This window comes from Schistocerca nitens, chromosome 9, assembly GCF_023898315.1.
Source record: "Schistocerca nitens isolate TAMUIC-IGC-003100 chromosome 9, iqSchNite1.1, whole genome shotgun sequence".
Classification (NCBI taxonomy): domain Eukaryota; kingdom Metazoa; phylum Arthropoda; class Insecta; order Orthoptera; family Acrididae; genus Schistocerca; species Schistocerca nitens.
The window spans coordinates 485495928-485514433 of record NC_064622.1 but is presented as its reverse complement, the minus strand read 5'-3'; the positions used below and the strand labels follow the sequence as shown (position 1 = coordinate 485514433).

The following is an 18506-nucleotide window of genomic DNA, read 5'->3' as shown; positions in this document are numbered from 1 at the left end:
TAAGATAGTCCCCTAATGATGTAATATTGATGTCACGTAAATCTAGATGTGAGAACAATACACCTGCTTTAATATAAATGACTTTCAGATTCGTACATGTTCTCACTAAAATTGTAATTTCAGGTACCTGAAAATGGCAATCAAGCTGAAACAGTCTGCCATAAATCACTTATTATAAGTAGCTATTTGGTGATCATCTCTAATAATCATGTCATCATCAGACCTACCTGCACTTTTGGAAGTCATGACATCACAGCAACAATGGCAAATGTACCTGTAACATGATGGGTCATTGATTCACTGCACCAAATAAGAATCCCAGTATCTGAACAACACATTCCCTCAATGGAGGATTTGCTGTGGCGGACTAATTAATTGGCCTGCCAGGTCTCCTGAACTAACCCCTTAGAATTCTCTTTATAGGGCTGGTTAAAGGGGGATGTGTACACTATGAAGAACTTGTCAGTTGCATCACCAAAGCTGGATGAAAGCCCGCCGAAATGAAGTTCAATGTGCAACACAAACACACCCTGCAATGCACTGACAAGTGCAGTGAGGTGGGTGGAGGCTTTTTGAACACCTCTTGTAGGTCGGATCAGTCATGTGCCCCACCATTACTCTGTCCACCATAGGACCTACACAGCATTTCAGTAAGCAATATTCACACTTGTCTTTAAAATCATTCATGGATCTGTAACATTCGAAAATCGGACACATGTTCATGGGACCTTTTTGTTTATTTTCATGTGTAGAATCAACTCACAAATTATATGACATTCCTCCTGACACATCCTGTATATAAAACAATAATGTACATCACAAAAGATAGCGCAGAATGTATTACAAATAATAAAATTCAATTCAGTTCAACATATCAATGTGCATTTAGTCTTAACTGCATAGGAAAGTAACTGATCTTTCCAAAAAACATTTCAACAGCATGAAAAATGATTCAGAATATCTTGAATCTTGGTTCCACCAAACTGGAGGTCACAAAAATAATGCAGTTAAAAACTAAATAACCAGAAATAATACAAAAAAACATTAAATAACCAGGAAATTGTCAAAATAAGCCATATTGAACTTTCAGTCATGATACACATTGAAATTCCAGTGCATGACAATACCATAGCGTGCCACTAGAAGAGCCAAAACAAAATGGTGAAACCCACTAATAAAGCTGAGTACAATAGGGTAACTCATTTCACACATTTGAAGGGAAATAATGCTGCAATATGCCCGGGCTCTTTGCCTCTGTGTATGTCTACTTGTGTGTGTGTGTGTGTGTGTGTGTGTGTGTGTGTGTGTGTGTGCGCGCGCGCGCGAGTGTGTGCCCGTCCTTTCTTCCCCCTAGGGTGGGTCTTTCCGCTCCCGGGATTGGGGTGACTCCTTGCCCTCTCCCTTGGAACCCGAATCCTTTCTTCTTTCCCTCTCCTTCCCTCTTTCCTGACGGGGCGGCCGTTGGTTGCGAGGGCTGGAATTTTGTGTGTGTGTTTGTGTGTCTATTGACGTGCCAGCGCTTTCGTTTGGTGGGTCGCGTCATCTTTGTTTTTAGATATATTTTTTCTCACATGGAATGTTTCCTTGAGGGAAACATTCCACGTAGGAAAAATATATCTAAAAACAAAGATGATGTGACTTACCAAATCAAAGTGCTGGCAGGTCGACAGACACACAAACAAAAACATACACACAAAATTCAAGCTTTCGCAACAAACTGTTGCCTCATCAGGAAAGAGGGAAGGAGAGGGAAAGACGAAAGGATGTGGGTTTTAAGGGAGAGGGTAAGGAGTCATTCCAATCCCGGGAGCGGAAAGACTTACCTTAGGGGGAAAAAAGGGACGGGTATACACTCGCGCGCGCACACACACACACACACACACACACACACACACACACACAAGCAGACATTTGTAAAGTCCCCTAATGATATAATATTGATGTCACGTCAATCTAGATGTGAGAACAATATACCTGCTTTAATATAAATGACATTCAGATTCGAGCCTTTACAAATGTCTGCTAGTGTCTGTGCATGTGCGGATGGATATGTGTGTGTGTGTGTGTGTGTGTGTGTGTGTGTGAGTGTATACCTGTCCTTTTTTCCCCCCTAAAGTAAGTCTTTCCGCTCCCGGGATTGGAATGACTCCTTACTCTCTCCTTTAAAACCCACATCCTTTCGTCTTTCCCTCTCCTTCCCTCTTTCCTGACGAAGCAACCGTTGGTTGCAAAAGCTAGAGTTTTGTGTGTATATTTGTGTTTGTTTGTGTGTCTATCGACGCGCCAGCACTTTTGTTTGGTAAGTCACAACATCTTTAGGGTGTTTCAAAAATGACCGGTATATTTGAAACGGCAATAACAACTAAACGAGCAGCGATAGAAATACACCGTTTGTTGCAATATGCTTGGGACAACAGTACATTTTCAGGCAGACAAACTTTCGAAATTACAGTAGTTACAATTTTCAACAACAGATGGCGCTGCAGTCTGGGAAACTCTATAGTACGATATTTTCCACATATCCACCACGCGTAGAAATAATATGGCGTAGTCTCTGAATGAAATTACCCGAAACCTTTGACAACGTGTCTGGCGGAATGGCTTCACATGCAGATGAGATTTACTGCTTCAGCTGTTCAATTGTTTCTGGATTCTGGCGGTACACCTGGTCTTTCAAGTGTCCCCACAGAAAGAAGTCACAGGGGTTCATGTCTGGCGAATAGGGAGGCCAATCCACGCCGCCTCCTGTATGTTTCGGATAGCCCAAAGCAATCACACGATCATCGAAATATTCATTCAGGAAATTAAAGACGTCGGCCGTGCGATGTGGCCGGGCACCATCTTGCATAAACCACGAGGTGTTCGCAGTGTCGTCTAAGGCAGTTTGTACCGCCACAAATTCACGAAGAATGTCCAGATAGCGTGTTGCAGTAATCGTTTCGGATCTGAAAAATGGGCCAATGATTCCTTTGGAAGAAATGGCGGCCCAGACCAGTACTTTTTGAGGATGCAGGGACGATGGGACTGCAACATGGGGCTTTTCGGCTCCCCATATGCGCCAGTTCTGTTTATTGACGAAGCCGTCCAGTTAAAAATAAGCTTCGTCAGTAAACCAAATGCTGCCCACATGCATATCGCCGTCATCAATCCTGTGCACTATATCATTAGCGAATGTCTCTCGTGCAGCAATGGTAGCGGCACTGAGGGGTTGCCGCATTTGAATTTTGTATGGATAGAGGTGTAAACTCTGGCGCATGAGACGATACGTGGACGTTGGCGTCATTTGGACCGCAGCTGCAACACAGCGAACGGAAACCCGAGGCCGCTGTTGGATCACCTGCTGCACTAGCTGCGCATTGCCCTCTGTGGTTGTCGTACGCGGTCGCCCTACCTTTCCAGCACGTTCATCCGTCACGTTCCCAGTCCGTTGAAATTTTTCAAACAGATCCTTTATTGTATTGCTTTTCGGTCCTTTGGTTACATTAAACCTCCGTTGAAAACTTCGTCTTGTTGCAACAACACTGAGTTCTAGGCGGTGGAATTCCAACACCAGAAAAATCCTCTGTTCTAAGGAATAAACCATGTTGTCTACAGCACACTTGCACATTGTGAACAGCACACGCTTACAGCAGAAAGACGACGTACAGAATGGCGCACCCACAGACTGCGTTGTCTTCTATATCTTTCACATCACTTGCAGCGCCATCTGTTGTTGAAAATTGTAACTACTGTAATTTCGAAAGTTTGTCCGCCTGAAAATGTACTTGTTGTCCCAAGCATATTGCAACAAACTGTGTATTTCTATCGCTGCTCGTTTAGTTTTTATTGCTGTTTCAAATATACCGGTCATTTCTGAAACACCCTGTGTGTATATATATATATATATATATATATATATATATATATATATATATATATGATTGTAATAGAGGGAAACTTTCCACATAGGAAAAATATATTGTGTGTATGTTTGTGTGTCTGTCGACCTGCCAGCACTTTCATTTGGTAAGATATATATCTGAAAACCAAACGAAAGCGCTGGCACGTGGATAGACTCTTTGTCTTTAAATATGTCTGCTTGTGTCTGTATATGTGTGGATGGATATATGTGTGTGTGTGTGTGTGTGTGTGTGTGTGTGTGCGAGTGTATACCCGTCCTTTTTTCCCCCCTACGGTAAGTCTTTCCGCTCCCGGGATTGGAATGACTCCTTACCCTCTCCCTTAAAGCCCACATCCTCTCGTCTTTCCCTCTCCTTCCCTCTTTCCTGATGAGGCAACAGTTTGTTGCGAAAGCTTGAATTTTGTCTGTGTGTTTGTGTGTCTATCGACCTGCCAGCACTTTCGTTCAGTAAGTCACGTCATCTTTATATATATATAGGGAAACATTCCACGTAGGAAAAATATATCTAAAAACAAAGATGATGTGACTTACCAAATGAAAGTGCTGGCAGGTCAACAGACACACAAACAAACACAAACATACACACAAAATTCAAGTTTTCGCAACAAACTGTTGCCTCATCAGGAAAGAGGGAAGGAGAGGGAAAGACGAAATGATGTGGGTTTTAAGGGAGAGGGTAAGGAGTCATTCCAATCCCGGGAGCGGAAAGACTTACCTTAGGGGGGAAAAAGGACGGGTATACACTCGCACACACACACATATCCATCCGCATATACACAGACACAAGCAGACATTTGTAAAGGCCTTTACATGTGGGAGGACCAAGAAAGTTTTCTATCAAGCATGAGCCCCAGAAATTTCGTAGCTTCGGTGAATAGAAGAGCAACAGGCCCAAGACAGCGGAAGGAACTGATGGCATCGCCAGAAATTCATACAAATGGTTTCATCAGTGGAAAAGCAAAAGCCATTGTTGATAATCCACAAGTATTGACAGAGTGCAAACTTTAACTAGGGAAGGAAATTTGTATGCCCATTTCAAATAAATCATTCCAGCTTTTCCCTTATGGAAATTAGTGAAACCACAGCAAACCCAATTTTGGATGGCTGAACAGCGATTTGATCCCTGGTCTTCCCAATTGAGTCTAGTGTGTCAATCACTGCACCATTTCATACAGTGGGAATGCTTCTAGTATGTCAATCACTGCACCATTTCATACAGTGGGAACGCAAGAAGCAGAGTATTTCAGGAAAAGGCAATTAGAGAGCAAAACTTCATGAAAAATGTAAAGTGAATTTATTATATTTATAAACATGTTAAAATCAAGCACACTGTTCACAGAGATTTCTTTATAACAAAAGATATTTCTTAACTACAAATAATCTCGTCCACAAACCTTTATATTTCATTTAAACTTCAAAGAAACAAAGTTTATTTTAATTAACACATGACACTCTACGTGGCACGATTAGAAATATATGTATTAAAATCACTTTTACATTTCACATATCTTGTTTTGTTGATAATTACAAATTTCATGTATAAATTTCAGCTTTGTAACTATGTACAATTTTTCCATAGAAAAATGAAAAATCCTTTACAACTGGGTTGAAAAATCAAATGTATCTCAATTCTAATTCGAAATTTAGGAAATGACAAAATTCCAAAACAGTTTCTTCAGCATTGTTCGAATCTTTGTGAGCCACCAGAACACATAAATTTTGTTATTTTAAATAAATAAAATTAAACAATGTTCTCTTATAAACTCACCACAAAATCAAATATTAGCTAGAATAAACAAAAAAACTCAGGCTGCACATGTTCTATATTCAGCTGTCACAGTCTTGTGTATTCTCACATTTTTTAAAAAACTAAACATGAGAAGATGTTATACAGAGTATGTGATCTTTGTTGCTGATCCAGATTTTGCCATTGTATCTTTGTGACTCTGGTAGCTTATTGTAATATTTCGACCAATCTTCAGCCTCTCTTTAAGTTTATGCCTGCAAATAAAAAGTTTTTTTTAAAGTTGTCTGCACACGCAATGTAGCTGTCACCAAATGTATTCAAAGTCTTCAAATTTGGTTTTTGTGCATAAGGCAGACATCCAAGAACTGGAAATGTTAATAGTATGGAACAAATAACAGTTTTCCAAGCATGAATCTATGTTTAGCATGTTTCACAATAGTATATTAGATACAACTGTACACATTTAAGCACTGGACACCTCATTGAATCTATTTTCCCTCGAAGACACTCTGTGGCACAATTAGAAATACCTAGGCTGCGACCTCCTGGACTTGTGTCACAGGGTTAAGAACTGTACGAGGTCCCCTAAACGGGTCAAGTGTGCACGACACATCAGCAGCTGCTAGTCGGGTAGCTGAGAGTGTGACTGAGACAGACGGGCAGAGATAGAGATAGAGAGAGAGAGAGAGAGAGAGAGAGAGAGAGAGAGTGTGTGTGTGTGTGTGTGTGTGTGTGTGTGTGTGTGTGTGTGTGTGGGCGCGCGCGCGCGTGGGGGGGGGGGGGGGGGGCACACTAGGATTTTTTTTTTTTTAGATTACGCGACTATCCATCCAATCCAGATGACAGCTATAGAAAACCCAGAAGTATAAGTGTAAGACAGAAAGAAATGCATCCCACAATATCGAAATCCTTATGGTGAATTTCCGAAGCATTTGCAATGAAGTGACAAGAGTGTGAAGCGCTCCTGAAAAGTGGTGAAGCTGGCATAATATTAGGTACAGAAAGCTGCTTGAAACCTGAAATTGATATCAGTGAGAGTTCTGGGGAAAATTTAAGTATATTTCAAAACGATGGGCAAATGGGAAATGGTAGTTGCATATTTGTCACAGTAGATAAGAAAATCAAATCCACTGAGATAGAAATCAAAGCTGCATGAGAGATTGATTGAGCCAGACTCAGTATCAAGAATGGGTATACAATGATAATTGGTGCCTTCTAACGTTCACACGATTCCTCTCCTGATGTAATTGAAAACTTTAGAGAAAACTTCAGTGTAAGTTCCCTTGTCACACTGTAATCATCGGTGGAGACTGTAATCATCCAACAATCAATTGGGAAAATCATAGTTCCATTAGTGGTGGACATGATAAAACATCCTGTGAAGCATTACTGAATGTCTTCTCTGAAAAGCACCTAGATTGGATAGTTCGGAATTCCATTCATAATGGAATTATACTGGGCTAATGGCAACAAACAGATCTGACCTCTTTGAGGATGTTGAAACTGGTATCAGTGACCGTGATGTGTGTATGGCAACAATGATTACCAAAAATGAAACCAAACAGAAAATCAGTAGTGTCATATCTCAATGAGGATCTTGAAACTTTCATCGCAAGGTAGCAGCATCTTGAGGAATTATGGCTCAAGTTTAAAAGAATAAGTGACTATGCACTGGATACATATGTACCCAGTACAACAGTTCATAATGGGAGGGACCCTCCATGGTCTACAGTCACTGTAAAGAAACTTCTAAAGAGACTGAGATCACTGCGTAATAGATGTAAAACAAAGTATAGGGCTATAGATATACAGATGCTGAATGAAACCATTTGGTTGCTAAGAGAACAATGTGCACAGACTGCAATGCCTACTGTAGAAGAATACTGTCAAATGCTCTTTCATAAAACACAAAGAAATTCTGGTCATATGTAAAAGCTGTTCATGGCACCAAAGTTAGTGTGCAGCCCCTAACAAATGAGACAGGAACTGAAACTGAGGATAGCAAAGTAAAAGCTGAAACGCTTAACTACGAATTCAAATTTTCCTTTACAAAAGAAAGCACAGAAACAATTGCTCCAATGTTATCCCTGGACCACTGAAAAGATAAGCGGAGTAAGTATTAGTGTCTGTGGTGTAGAGAAACAGCTGAAATCATTAAAATTGGACGAAGCTCCAGGGCCAGACAGAATCCCCACCAGATCCTATACTGAATTTGTGGCCAAGTTAGCCCCTGTTCCAACTATAAGATATCATGGTCCCTTGAACAAAAAAACTGTGCCCAGTTTTTGGAAAAAAGCACAGGTCACACGTGTCTACAAGGTTTGTACGAGCGATGCACAAAACTACTGCTCAACATCCTCGACATCCTCGACATCGATTTGCTGTACAATCATAGAACATACTCTGAGCTCAAACATAATGAGGTATCTGGAACAGAAAGACCTCTTCCATGTTAACCAGCATGGATTTTGATTTTGAAGTCATCTATCATGTGAAACCTAACTCTCACTTTTCTCACATGACGTACTGAAAGCTTTCGATCAAGGCAGTGCGGAGATGCATTATGTCTTGATTTCCAAAAAACATTTAACTCAGTACCACACCTACACTTTTGTCAAAAGTACAATCATGTAAGGTGTCAAGTGAAATTTGTGACTGGATTGATGATGTTTCGATATGGAGGATGCAGCATGTTATCTTGGATGGAGAGTCACTGTCAGATGTAGAAGTAACTTCAGATGGGTAGGGACTGTTTGTAACCCTTGCTGTTCATCCTGTATATTAATGACCTTGCAGACAATATTAATAGTAAACTCACACTTTTTGCAGATAATGCAGTTATTTATAATGAATTACTGTCTGAGGAAGCTGCATAAATATGCAGCCATATCTTGATAAGATTTCGAAGTGGTGCAAAGATTGGCAACTTGCTTTAAATATTCAAAAATATAAAATTGAGTACTTCACAAAATGAGAAAACATGGTACCCTACGACTACAATATCAATGTGTCACTGTTGGAATTGGCCAACTCATACAAATACCTGGGTGTAACACTTCATATGGATACAAAATGGAATGATCGCAGTGGCTCAGTTGTGGGTAAAGCAGGTGGTAGACTTCGATTTACTGGTAAAATAATGGAGAAGTGCAATCAGTTCGCTTTACTGGTAGAATACTGGGGAAGTGCAATCAGTCTAGAAAGGATACTGCTTACAAATCACTCCCGCGACTGGTTCTGGAATACGCTACAGAGTGCGGGACCCGTACTAAATAGGACTAACAGGAGGAATTGACCAAGGTCAGCATGAATGGCCACAGGTTTGTTTAATCAATGGAAAAGTGTCACAGAGATACTGAAGAAACTGAACTGGAAGACAATTAAAAATAGTTTAAGTCTATCTTGAGACAGTCTGTAAATAAAGTTTCAAGAACCAGGTTTCACTGATGACCCTAGGACTATATTACAATCTCCTATGAATTTCTCACATATGGATTGCAAGGACAAAATCAGAATAAATACAGCACACAGAGGCTTTCAAACAATCATTCTTTCCACACTTCATACATAAATGGAATGGGAAGAAACACTAATAACCGATAAAATGGGATATATCCTCTGCCATCACTTCAGGTGGTTTGCAAGTATAGATGTAGAAGTAAATTTATGGTACTAAAGAAAATTTATGGTAGAGTATGAATTATCAATCCCACTGCTAAATATGAATGTGTGTGTGTTATGTAGTGCCCAAAAAGGTCAACCCTTACAAATAAAGTTATTATGGACGGTTACAGTGGAAATAAAATAAGTTACTAGCTTTTTGGCAATGTTTGATAATGTAAATTTTCTGAAGGGCACGAAGGACCATCCCTTCAGGCAAGGTGTTCAAAGAAGAGCAGACACTCACCACTGCCAGCACTGACCTGATCTATAATGTCTCAGATTAAAAAATATATTTGATTAGTGAGCCTAAAACACATGAAAGATCATTTTAAATAATAATTTTTTTAAAGTAATTATGGTATGTATATTAAGACAAAGAAAATATGAATGTTTGTGCGAATGATATCCCACACATTCAAGTACATGACATCTCACTGTAATAAAATTATCATAGTCTTAACACACAATATTAATGTGTGAAATGAATATCATTTGGATAGAAGAGCTGAAATTTTCCCCAGGTATAACTGGCTGATTGACTAATAATGTAAAAACAGGAGGGAGCCTGTCACTCAGTTGTTCAAAATCTGTTTCCCAACAACTTGGGCCAAGTCCCAATTGGTTATAAATTTTAGAACCTGTGGTACACTTGTCCAAATGACACTAAAAATTCATGGAATATCTCCAACCATTTAACACTCTCACATCAGCTTACAAACAACATACAGTTAATATACTATGCGCTATCATAGTGACGCCAAATTCTGGAGGCTCTTCGAGATGCAAGAGGAAGTCATAGATCCAAGGCGAAACGCCTTGTTTGAGCAGCACTAAGTCGATTGTGTTTCATCTGAGTGACTGAATGGAGGCACACCTCAGTATTGGTTTAACTGTCCAAAGTTTTCACTTGTTTCCAGCTACTCTCTTTCTCACATACCCATGACTCCTAATCAGTGATGTTACTAACCTTGGTGGGCCCTTATATATAGCCACTAAATTTTCATATTGAGTTTGCTTGGCTGCTGCGTCTTATTTCATTACCACAAAGTCTGTTGTGTCCTCATACTAAACAGAATGACTCACTCTACCCTGTTTTTGTAGATAAAACGGGGTACAACATATGACCCAGCCAAGGTTCTCTGCTGGGTACTTCCTCTGAATGTTTTGTAGGAGTGCTCTGGGAGTCAGAGTAGGTGAAGAAAAATCTTCATATATGGACACATCTCATCAGCTTAAGGGCCATCAAAATAAAAAACAACTCTGCATTGAGGGCACTAAATTCTGCTGGCATGCAAGTCCTTAGCATGTCATCTGGGAACCTATGAAACATTCAATACAGTTTCCTCAGTTGAGCCATCTCTCTAAACCACTTTTGTCATTACAGAGTCATTTAAAATATAAGACACAATTTGTTCATTTCCCAATTAGTTGTACACAAGTAATTTAAAATTTGTTCTGGGTGCCTCTATTACTCAAATTGTGGAGAACCTCAATATTTCCTACGTTATTCTTTAGTAAAAGCTGTTTCGTCCAAATGTTTAATGGCTTTTGGCTCCAGAGCATTTCATGAACAATCACCCTGCTGTAGGGTGAGAAATGATGGTGCCCACTGAAGATTCTATAGTACTTTTAAAATTAGTTGCACCTTTTCACATTTGGCTGACCGGAGGGGAACATGACACCAGTGCCAAGGTAACACCAGTAGCGAGCTGGATTTTGCTACCGCACTGCCAGCGGTTCGGCTGGTAAAGTGCCCCTGTTGCTACATCAATGTTTGTCAGCTCTCGTAAAGTAATATTTCCTGGCATTGAAGTGTTCTGCAGTCATCAGGTATTGTGAGCAACAGTTTTGTGTTGGCGTCGCATTAACAACAACAGTGCAGTACATCTGAATACAAGATTTCAAAGAAAAGTGTCATCCAAGAACACGTTCCGCAGCCGGGATGATAAAGTTCTGCTGCAAAACATTCCTCGGAATTTGATAATAGTAAAGGACAAAACACCATAGCACTCTGTTGTGATGCATAAAGCTCCAGCAATGCAGTGGAGTAAATTGAGTATTTTGCTCTAGAACCAAGAAAAGTTTCCATGACAAAGTTGAACCTGTATAAGGCTAAGTTAATGGAACTTTTAGTGCTGTACAAGCCAAAACTTCATGCTACCAGGTCAACGAACTGGCTAACGGTAAATGAAATAGTTTAATCAGGCTTCCTCCAACAATGGACGCTCCTGCAAATGTTACAGTACAGGACTGATCTTGAGTTGTCAGCCATACCAAGAAGGTAAATAAGACATTGATTCATGAAAGACTGGGACAAGTTTTGAGTAATACATAATTTCTCTTGTTGGAACACAGCAGAGTTTAGAAATAGTCATCTCAATAACATTCTAAATCAATTGAAATTGTGACAGAATCCTGAAATAGTGTAATATTAAACTGAGTGCAAGTCAGGTCAATATTTTATTAAACAGTCCATTGCCAGTATAAAAATAATCTTGTAACTTCTTGACTTACATTGTTACAAAACCCACAGCAGTTCTCGTTTCACCAGCTTTCGATGGCCCTCGATAATTACATTATTTCACTGACGAAATCTGTAGTCACTTGAATATCGTAGTAGATATGGAAGTTTTGCATACTAATTATATGGCAAAACACTATTGCCTTTGCACACTGTCATTTCCCAAAATCATGTTTTGATATCTCAAACCACTCATGAGATATAAGTAATTACAAATATTTCATTCTAGTTTTCACTGACTCACAAGTTCATGATGGAGCGCTTTACATGCATTCCATTTTCTCGAGACTGGGAACAATGATATCCTTCCAAGTTAAAAGAATATATTATCTACATTTAATATGCAGCAACACGTTATCTAACATGCATCAAACACAAATTCATAACAATACCTTTTTTTCACTGCAAACTACAAATTTCTTGTGGTAGTTTACCTACTATCGAAATATCACAATACGTACGACCATTAACAAAATGATAGGCAGTTCAGCATGAAGCTGACAAATTAAACTATAAGATGTGCAAGAATGAGACTTTATTACCCAATAGTTTCTTTAAAATCATTTGAGAAATGATTGCCGACTGGCCGCTTTGCTCTTCACACAATCAAGTGCCGCGCTGAGTAGGCCTGGCATTATATTGTGGTCACCTGCTGACACGCCCAGCACGCGCTGGCAACTACGCTTCCCTCCACTCGCTGCATACTGAAGTGTCAAAAGCCGCAACTTGTTTTACACGCACTACAGTGAAACTCGTTTTAACAATCAATTGGCCAATCAATTGTTTTTTTGTTCAGATGGTTTTTCAAGTGAAATGAAACTAGTCTCTGCGGCCATGTCAGCTATAAGAATGTTTTCACTCTACCTCTGGTTCTGAGTGTTTTCACTTTATATGAAACAACCAACTGACAAGTCTGTAGTTGCGGCAATTATGTGAACATTTTCTCTTATCTCTGGGAATTAAGTGCTTGCTTTAGCGGATGCCCATTAATTAAGTGACTTGTCTTCTTTAAAATTTGGGCTCCCATCCTCCCCCTTGGTGAGGTATGGTGGGGGCCCCCTCCCCCTCATGTGAGGTTTACCCCATAGGTGGGCACAAATATGAAAAAATAATTTTTAATTGATTTAAACATTACTCAGACACTTCACTTCAATAAAACCACATTTCATACATAAAATGTGGGAAACAGACTTTTAGTATGTGATTAAAAAACACTACTTTAAACATGCCAACTCTGAGAAGCATTGGTACAGGCTATCATTTTGACAGGGCTCAAAAAAATTTACCTTCTGTTGGTATGCAGTACACATGAAATGTCACTGAAGCTTTACTTATTTAGCAGCTGAAAGAAAACATAGTTGGTACCTTCCGTTGAGCCTTATGATTATGTAGCTTTTCAATTTCATCATTTATACGATCACTAAGAGAATTCTTGTCTGTTAACTTCAGCTTATCTTCTTTCCAAAAACTATTTAACTTCTTGCTCGCACATGTGTTTTAGACTTGTCAATATGCTGCTCAACATATGCACTGATACAATATCATGCCGAAAACCATAACATTGGCTTTATATGCATTGTAGGATGACTGACTGGTACGCAGTGACTTCTTCCTGAAGGGCAGAGAACTCCCTGGATGAAAGCTGACACTTGTACGCACTTGCAGCACTTGTTTCAAATTCAGAAATCCCAAGCATGCACACATGTAAAGCATTCAGATCAGTTCAGAGAGGACAAAGATTCATGGGCACTATTGTCTATGCTCGGGCTTAATTCTATAAAACAGAACTAAAAAACTGATGTGAGATTTTCTTTGTTCCTCCCTCCCTGGGACTTTATCGGACTTTATTGAGATTTTGCCAGACCACCCCCTCCCTCCCATTCCGAGTTCACGTAATTAATGGATGGGCCCCTTATATACCTTTTTTTAATCTTTCCCGTTATAATGCTCTGGAACAGTGCTCTAGGAAACAGCAACCTAATTAGTGTTATAATTATGTAGTGAACAGAGTTGTGGTCGCCTGTAAGTTGTTACTTTTTATTTGTTGGTGACTGGTTTCAGCCTACTACAGAGATCATCATCAGACCTACATTTCTTGGTGGTGGTAGGAATCCCTGACATGGTGCAGGTCCAGCCACACCGGTACTGAGACCACTGCAGGGCCTGCTCCACGTCAGGGATTCTTACCACCACCAAGAAATGTAGTAGACCGAAACCAGTCACCAACAAATAAAAAGTAATAACTTACAGGCGACCACAACTCTGTTTACTGTATAATTATTTTCTGTTGTACATGAACCATGAGTAGGGTTGCCAACTTTTTTATTTTTAGGGACAAACAGCTTATGTTATTTGAAGGAGGGATGAATAAAAGTATGTTTCTAAAAATGAAGTATTTTCATAATTTATCTACTTAAATGTGAATTTTTCTTACTTGTGGCATTAAATATGGGTTTTTGGTTGGTTTTAAAATGTTAATAATTGATGTCTTAATAATTTTGTTTTAAGTATCTATTGTCACTTGTCAGAAGTACTTTGTTACCAGAAATATTTCTTGTAATTCATTAATTTTCTTTGAAAATCTTTGATTAACTATTGTTCCACAATATGACTAATCTTTGCAGATACTGTCTATTACATTGATTTTACCCTTAAGGATCACTTTTTACCTGGTTATATAAAAAGCAAATATTGGAATGAAAATAACAGTGACACAGGCGATACCAGAGTGCAGTCAATAATCATGATTTAACAATGAAAAACGATTGAATGTTTCTGCTCAGAGCTAAAATGTTCCAGGCTGCATCGACTATTTGCATTTGGTTGGTCCAACGGACTGGTTTCACTCAAAAGAATAAATGAATAGTTCAACTGATTTATAAAGCTACAAGCAACTGAATCTACTGTTTTCATATGACTGATTATTTGGCTGACTTCCATTTGAAGGCATGTTGCATAGCCAGGGCCTATTGTCGGATAGAAAGTGGTGGCTCACTAGCTTTGACACGGAGGTTAGGGGTAGGGCTCGTTTTGTAAGCTGCTGTTGCCAGTCTGATGTCTGCATGGTGTACTACATCCAACACCCTTTGGTATGACAGTCTTTCTGAACCATAAATGGTACACCCACAGCATAAGTAGGACCAGACAAGTGCTATATAAAACTGTTTTAGGTTAAATCAGTGCAATTACAACACTGTTTTGGCTCATTAAAAATGTGACTCATATGATTCAAATGAACACATACCTTTTTATCTGTTGAAAACTTGAAACCATCTTTTGTGCCCAACCTCCTATACTCTGGAAGCATCAACTGTTAATTGACAAGCTGTCCATGCAAGACAGGAGGAGAAGCAGTAAAGAAAGAAAGAAGTCTATTAAATGTGCCAGTTTGTTGTTTACAAGACTGGAAAGGAAGTAACATTTAAAAGGCTCCCTTCATTTTCATCTACATACAAACTCCACAAGCCATCATACGGGCATGGCAGAGGGTACCTTGTATCGCTACTAGTCAAGACTTTTCCTGTTCCACTTGCAAATGTCCTTTGAGCAACAACGATCTATTGCGTAACAACGATTGAGAGCATGACTTCTATATGGTAATGGAATGATTCCTCAGCAAGACAAGATTTCAACAACATCGGCAACCTTTTACAAAAACGCCAGAGATATGAAGCTGGCTGAATGTTGTACTTCCACATCGTATCATATAACTTTCCAATATCAAAGAACACCCATACAGGCTGTTGTGTATAAAGGGAAACTTCCCGTAGAACTGCCCCTAGAACTGTCAGGTTGTCCAGGTCAAAACAATACTTCTTAAAGTCAAATAAAAAGCAGCTATTGGGTTTCTTGCTCTCTAACAACCATGCTAGAAGGCAATATACCAACTGTAAAACATGATCTTTCACGACCAGAGATATCACAATTAATAAAACATTCCAGGCCATTATGCTGCAGTTGGATGGATTTCACATTATAAATTCACATACTAGCTCATTACTGATTGCAGGAAAATTCCATTTATGCATACCCTTGGACAGTGATGTGACGTTATATGCTTTGAATACTCAAGCACAACTCACTGTAATTGGCTCCCATCATCCATTGTTGCTATCAACCCGTGAAGGAAGACTAGTACACACTTTCTTCAGCATTGAATCCAATTGCCATTCAATTTCATGCCCTCCTCCTCCCTTTCAAGAGCTTCTAGTCTCTTCTTGTATAAACTATTAATTGTCCATGTTTCACTTCCATACATGGCTACACTCCATATAAATACTTTCAGAAAGAACTTCCTGACACTTAAATCTATACCCGACATTAACAAATTTATCTTCTTCATAAATGATTTTCTTGCCATTGCCAGTCTGCATTTTATATTCTCTCTACTTTGACCATCATTAGTTATTTTGCTGCCCAATTAACAATAGCAAATAGCATCTACTACTATAAGTGTCTCATTTCCTAATCTAATTCCCTCAGCATCACCTGATTTAATTTGACTACATTCCATTATCCTCATTTTGCTTTTGTCGATTTTCATCTTATGTCCTCCTTTCAGGATACTGTCCATTCCGTTCAACTGCTCCTCCAAGTCCTTTGCTTTGTGTGCCACAATTGCAATGTCATCAGCAAATCTCAAAGTTTTTATTTCTTCTCCCTGGACGTGAACTCCTACTTCAAATTTTTCTTTTGTTTCCTTTACTGCTTGCTCAATATACAGATTGAATAACATCGATAATAGCCTACAACCCTGTCTCACTCCCTTTTCAACCACTGCTTCCCTTTCGTGCCCCTTGACTCTTGTAACTGCCCTCTGGTTTATGTACAAATTGTAAGTTGCCTTTTCCTCCCTGTATTTTACCCCTGCCACCTTTAGAATTCGAAAGAAAGTATTTCAGTCAATATCGTCTTCATGCAACATGATATCTCTCCTCTCATCTCATCTTCATCTCCATCCTCTTCCGTTTCAATATTACTGCGCACAAGTACATCGCCCTTGTATAGACCCTCTATATTTTCCTTCCATCTTTCTGCTTCCCTTCTTTGTTTAGGACTGGTTTTCCATCTGATATTTTGATATTCATACAGGTGGTTCTCTTTCCTCCAAAGGTCACTTATTTTCCTGTAGGCGGCATAGCAATGTATGCTTCTACATCCTTACACTTGTCCTCTAGCCATTCCTGCTTAGCCATTTTGCATTTCTTGCCAATCTCATTTTTTAGGCATTGTATTCCCTTTCACCTGCTTCATTTATTGCGTTCTTATATTATCTCCTTTCATTGATTAAATTCAAATCTCTTGTGTTACCCACGAATTTCTACTAGCCTTTGTCTTTTTGCCTACTTGGTCCTCTGCTGCCTTCACTATTTCATCTCTCAAAGTTAACAATTCTTCTTCCATATTCCTTTCTCCTGGTCTTGTCAATCGTTCCCTAATACTTTCCCTGAAACCCTCTACAACCTCTGGTTCTTTCAATTTATCCAGGTCCCATCTCCTTAAAATCCTGCCTTTTGCAGTTTCTTCAGTTTTAATCTGCAGTTCGTAACCAATAAATTGCGGTAGGAGTACACATCTGCCCCTGGAAATTTATTACGATCTACAATCTGTTTCCTAAATCTCCGTCTAACCACTATGTAATCAATCTGAAACCTTCCAGTGTCTCCAGGTCTCTTCCACGTATACAACCTTCTTTCATGATTCTTAAACCAAGTGTTAGCTATGATTAAGTTATGCTCTGTGCAAAATTCTATCAGGCAGATTCCTCTTTCATTCCTTCCCCCCAAAAATAAACAATAATTCCCTGTGACAAAACTGTAATAACAAAGGATGCGCAAAAACTTGTGTTAGAATTTGAAGTTACATGAAATATCTGCTGGGAAGATTTGTTTTCACATTTTTTCTCCAATGAATCATATTCCTGTAGTCATGTACATATGATTCAGTGGAAAAAGAACTATAAAAAACGTTTGTGCCAGGTCGATATTTCACCTGTAAACAACTGTGTTTTGATGAAATATGCATGCTGTCTTAAGATGAATTTTATCAATACAGAAGTGGTGGTGATATTTTTTCAATACGGTAAACCAGAATTAATTTGTGGACAGCTGCTGCTGTAAGCCACCACCAATTTGTATCTTCTATAACTGGTTGGATAAGTAAGCTGAAACGCCAGAAATGGCAACGAGCATGCTACCATCAATAGGACCATTCCTCATAATACAATGTTGCAGTGAAGCCAACCTTCAGGTTGAGGGAAGGTTTAACATAACCTCACCTATTTTCCTTTGTATCTGAAATCTAAGTATCTGATTACATCCTATTCATATACAATGGCAACCAAAATTCCTTTTGAATACAAAAGATTATCAAATAATATCAGATTTAATGAAACAATCATAATATGCAATCATAACCTACAACTGAAGTCAATGATATGGCAGTGTCCACATCAAAGTATTTCCCAATTTCAGTCTGTTCATTCAACTCCAAAGTAGAATTATGTACAAAACATAATAACCAGCATGCAGACTGCAAAGAATGGGACACAGCATTCACCTCTCAATTTTCAATTATAACTAGCACGCAGCTTCATACCTTCACAAAGTTCACTCACTACTAACTCCTACGATATACAGAGTGATTCACAAAGATATGCAAATATTTTAATTTGT

General features: G+C 39.1%; 1 protein-coding gene across 1 annotated transcript in view; it reads right to left on the bottom strand.

Annotated features, from left to right (window-relative positions):
* Window positions 1-5260: 5260 nt before the first annotated feature.
* The window catches only part of LOC126203507 (eukaryotic translation initiation factor 4E-like), a 35560-nt gene continuing 22314 nt past the window's right edge, over window positions 5261-18506 (bottom strand). The window contains exon 5 of the mRNA XM_049937833.1: window positions 5261-5902. Coding sequence (XP_049793790.1) covers window positions 5788-5902 — 115 coding nt within the window. The 3' untranslated portion in view covers window positions 5261-5787. The remainder of the gene's footprint in view (window positions 5903-18506) is intronic.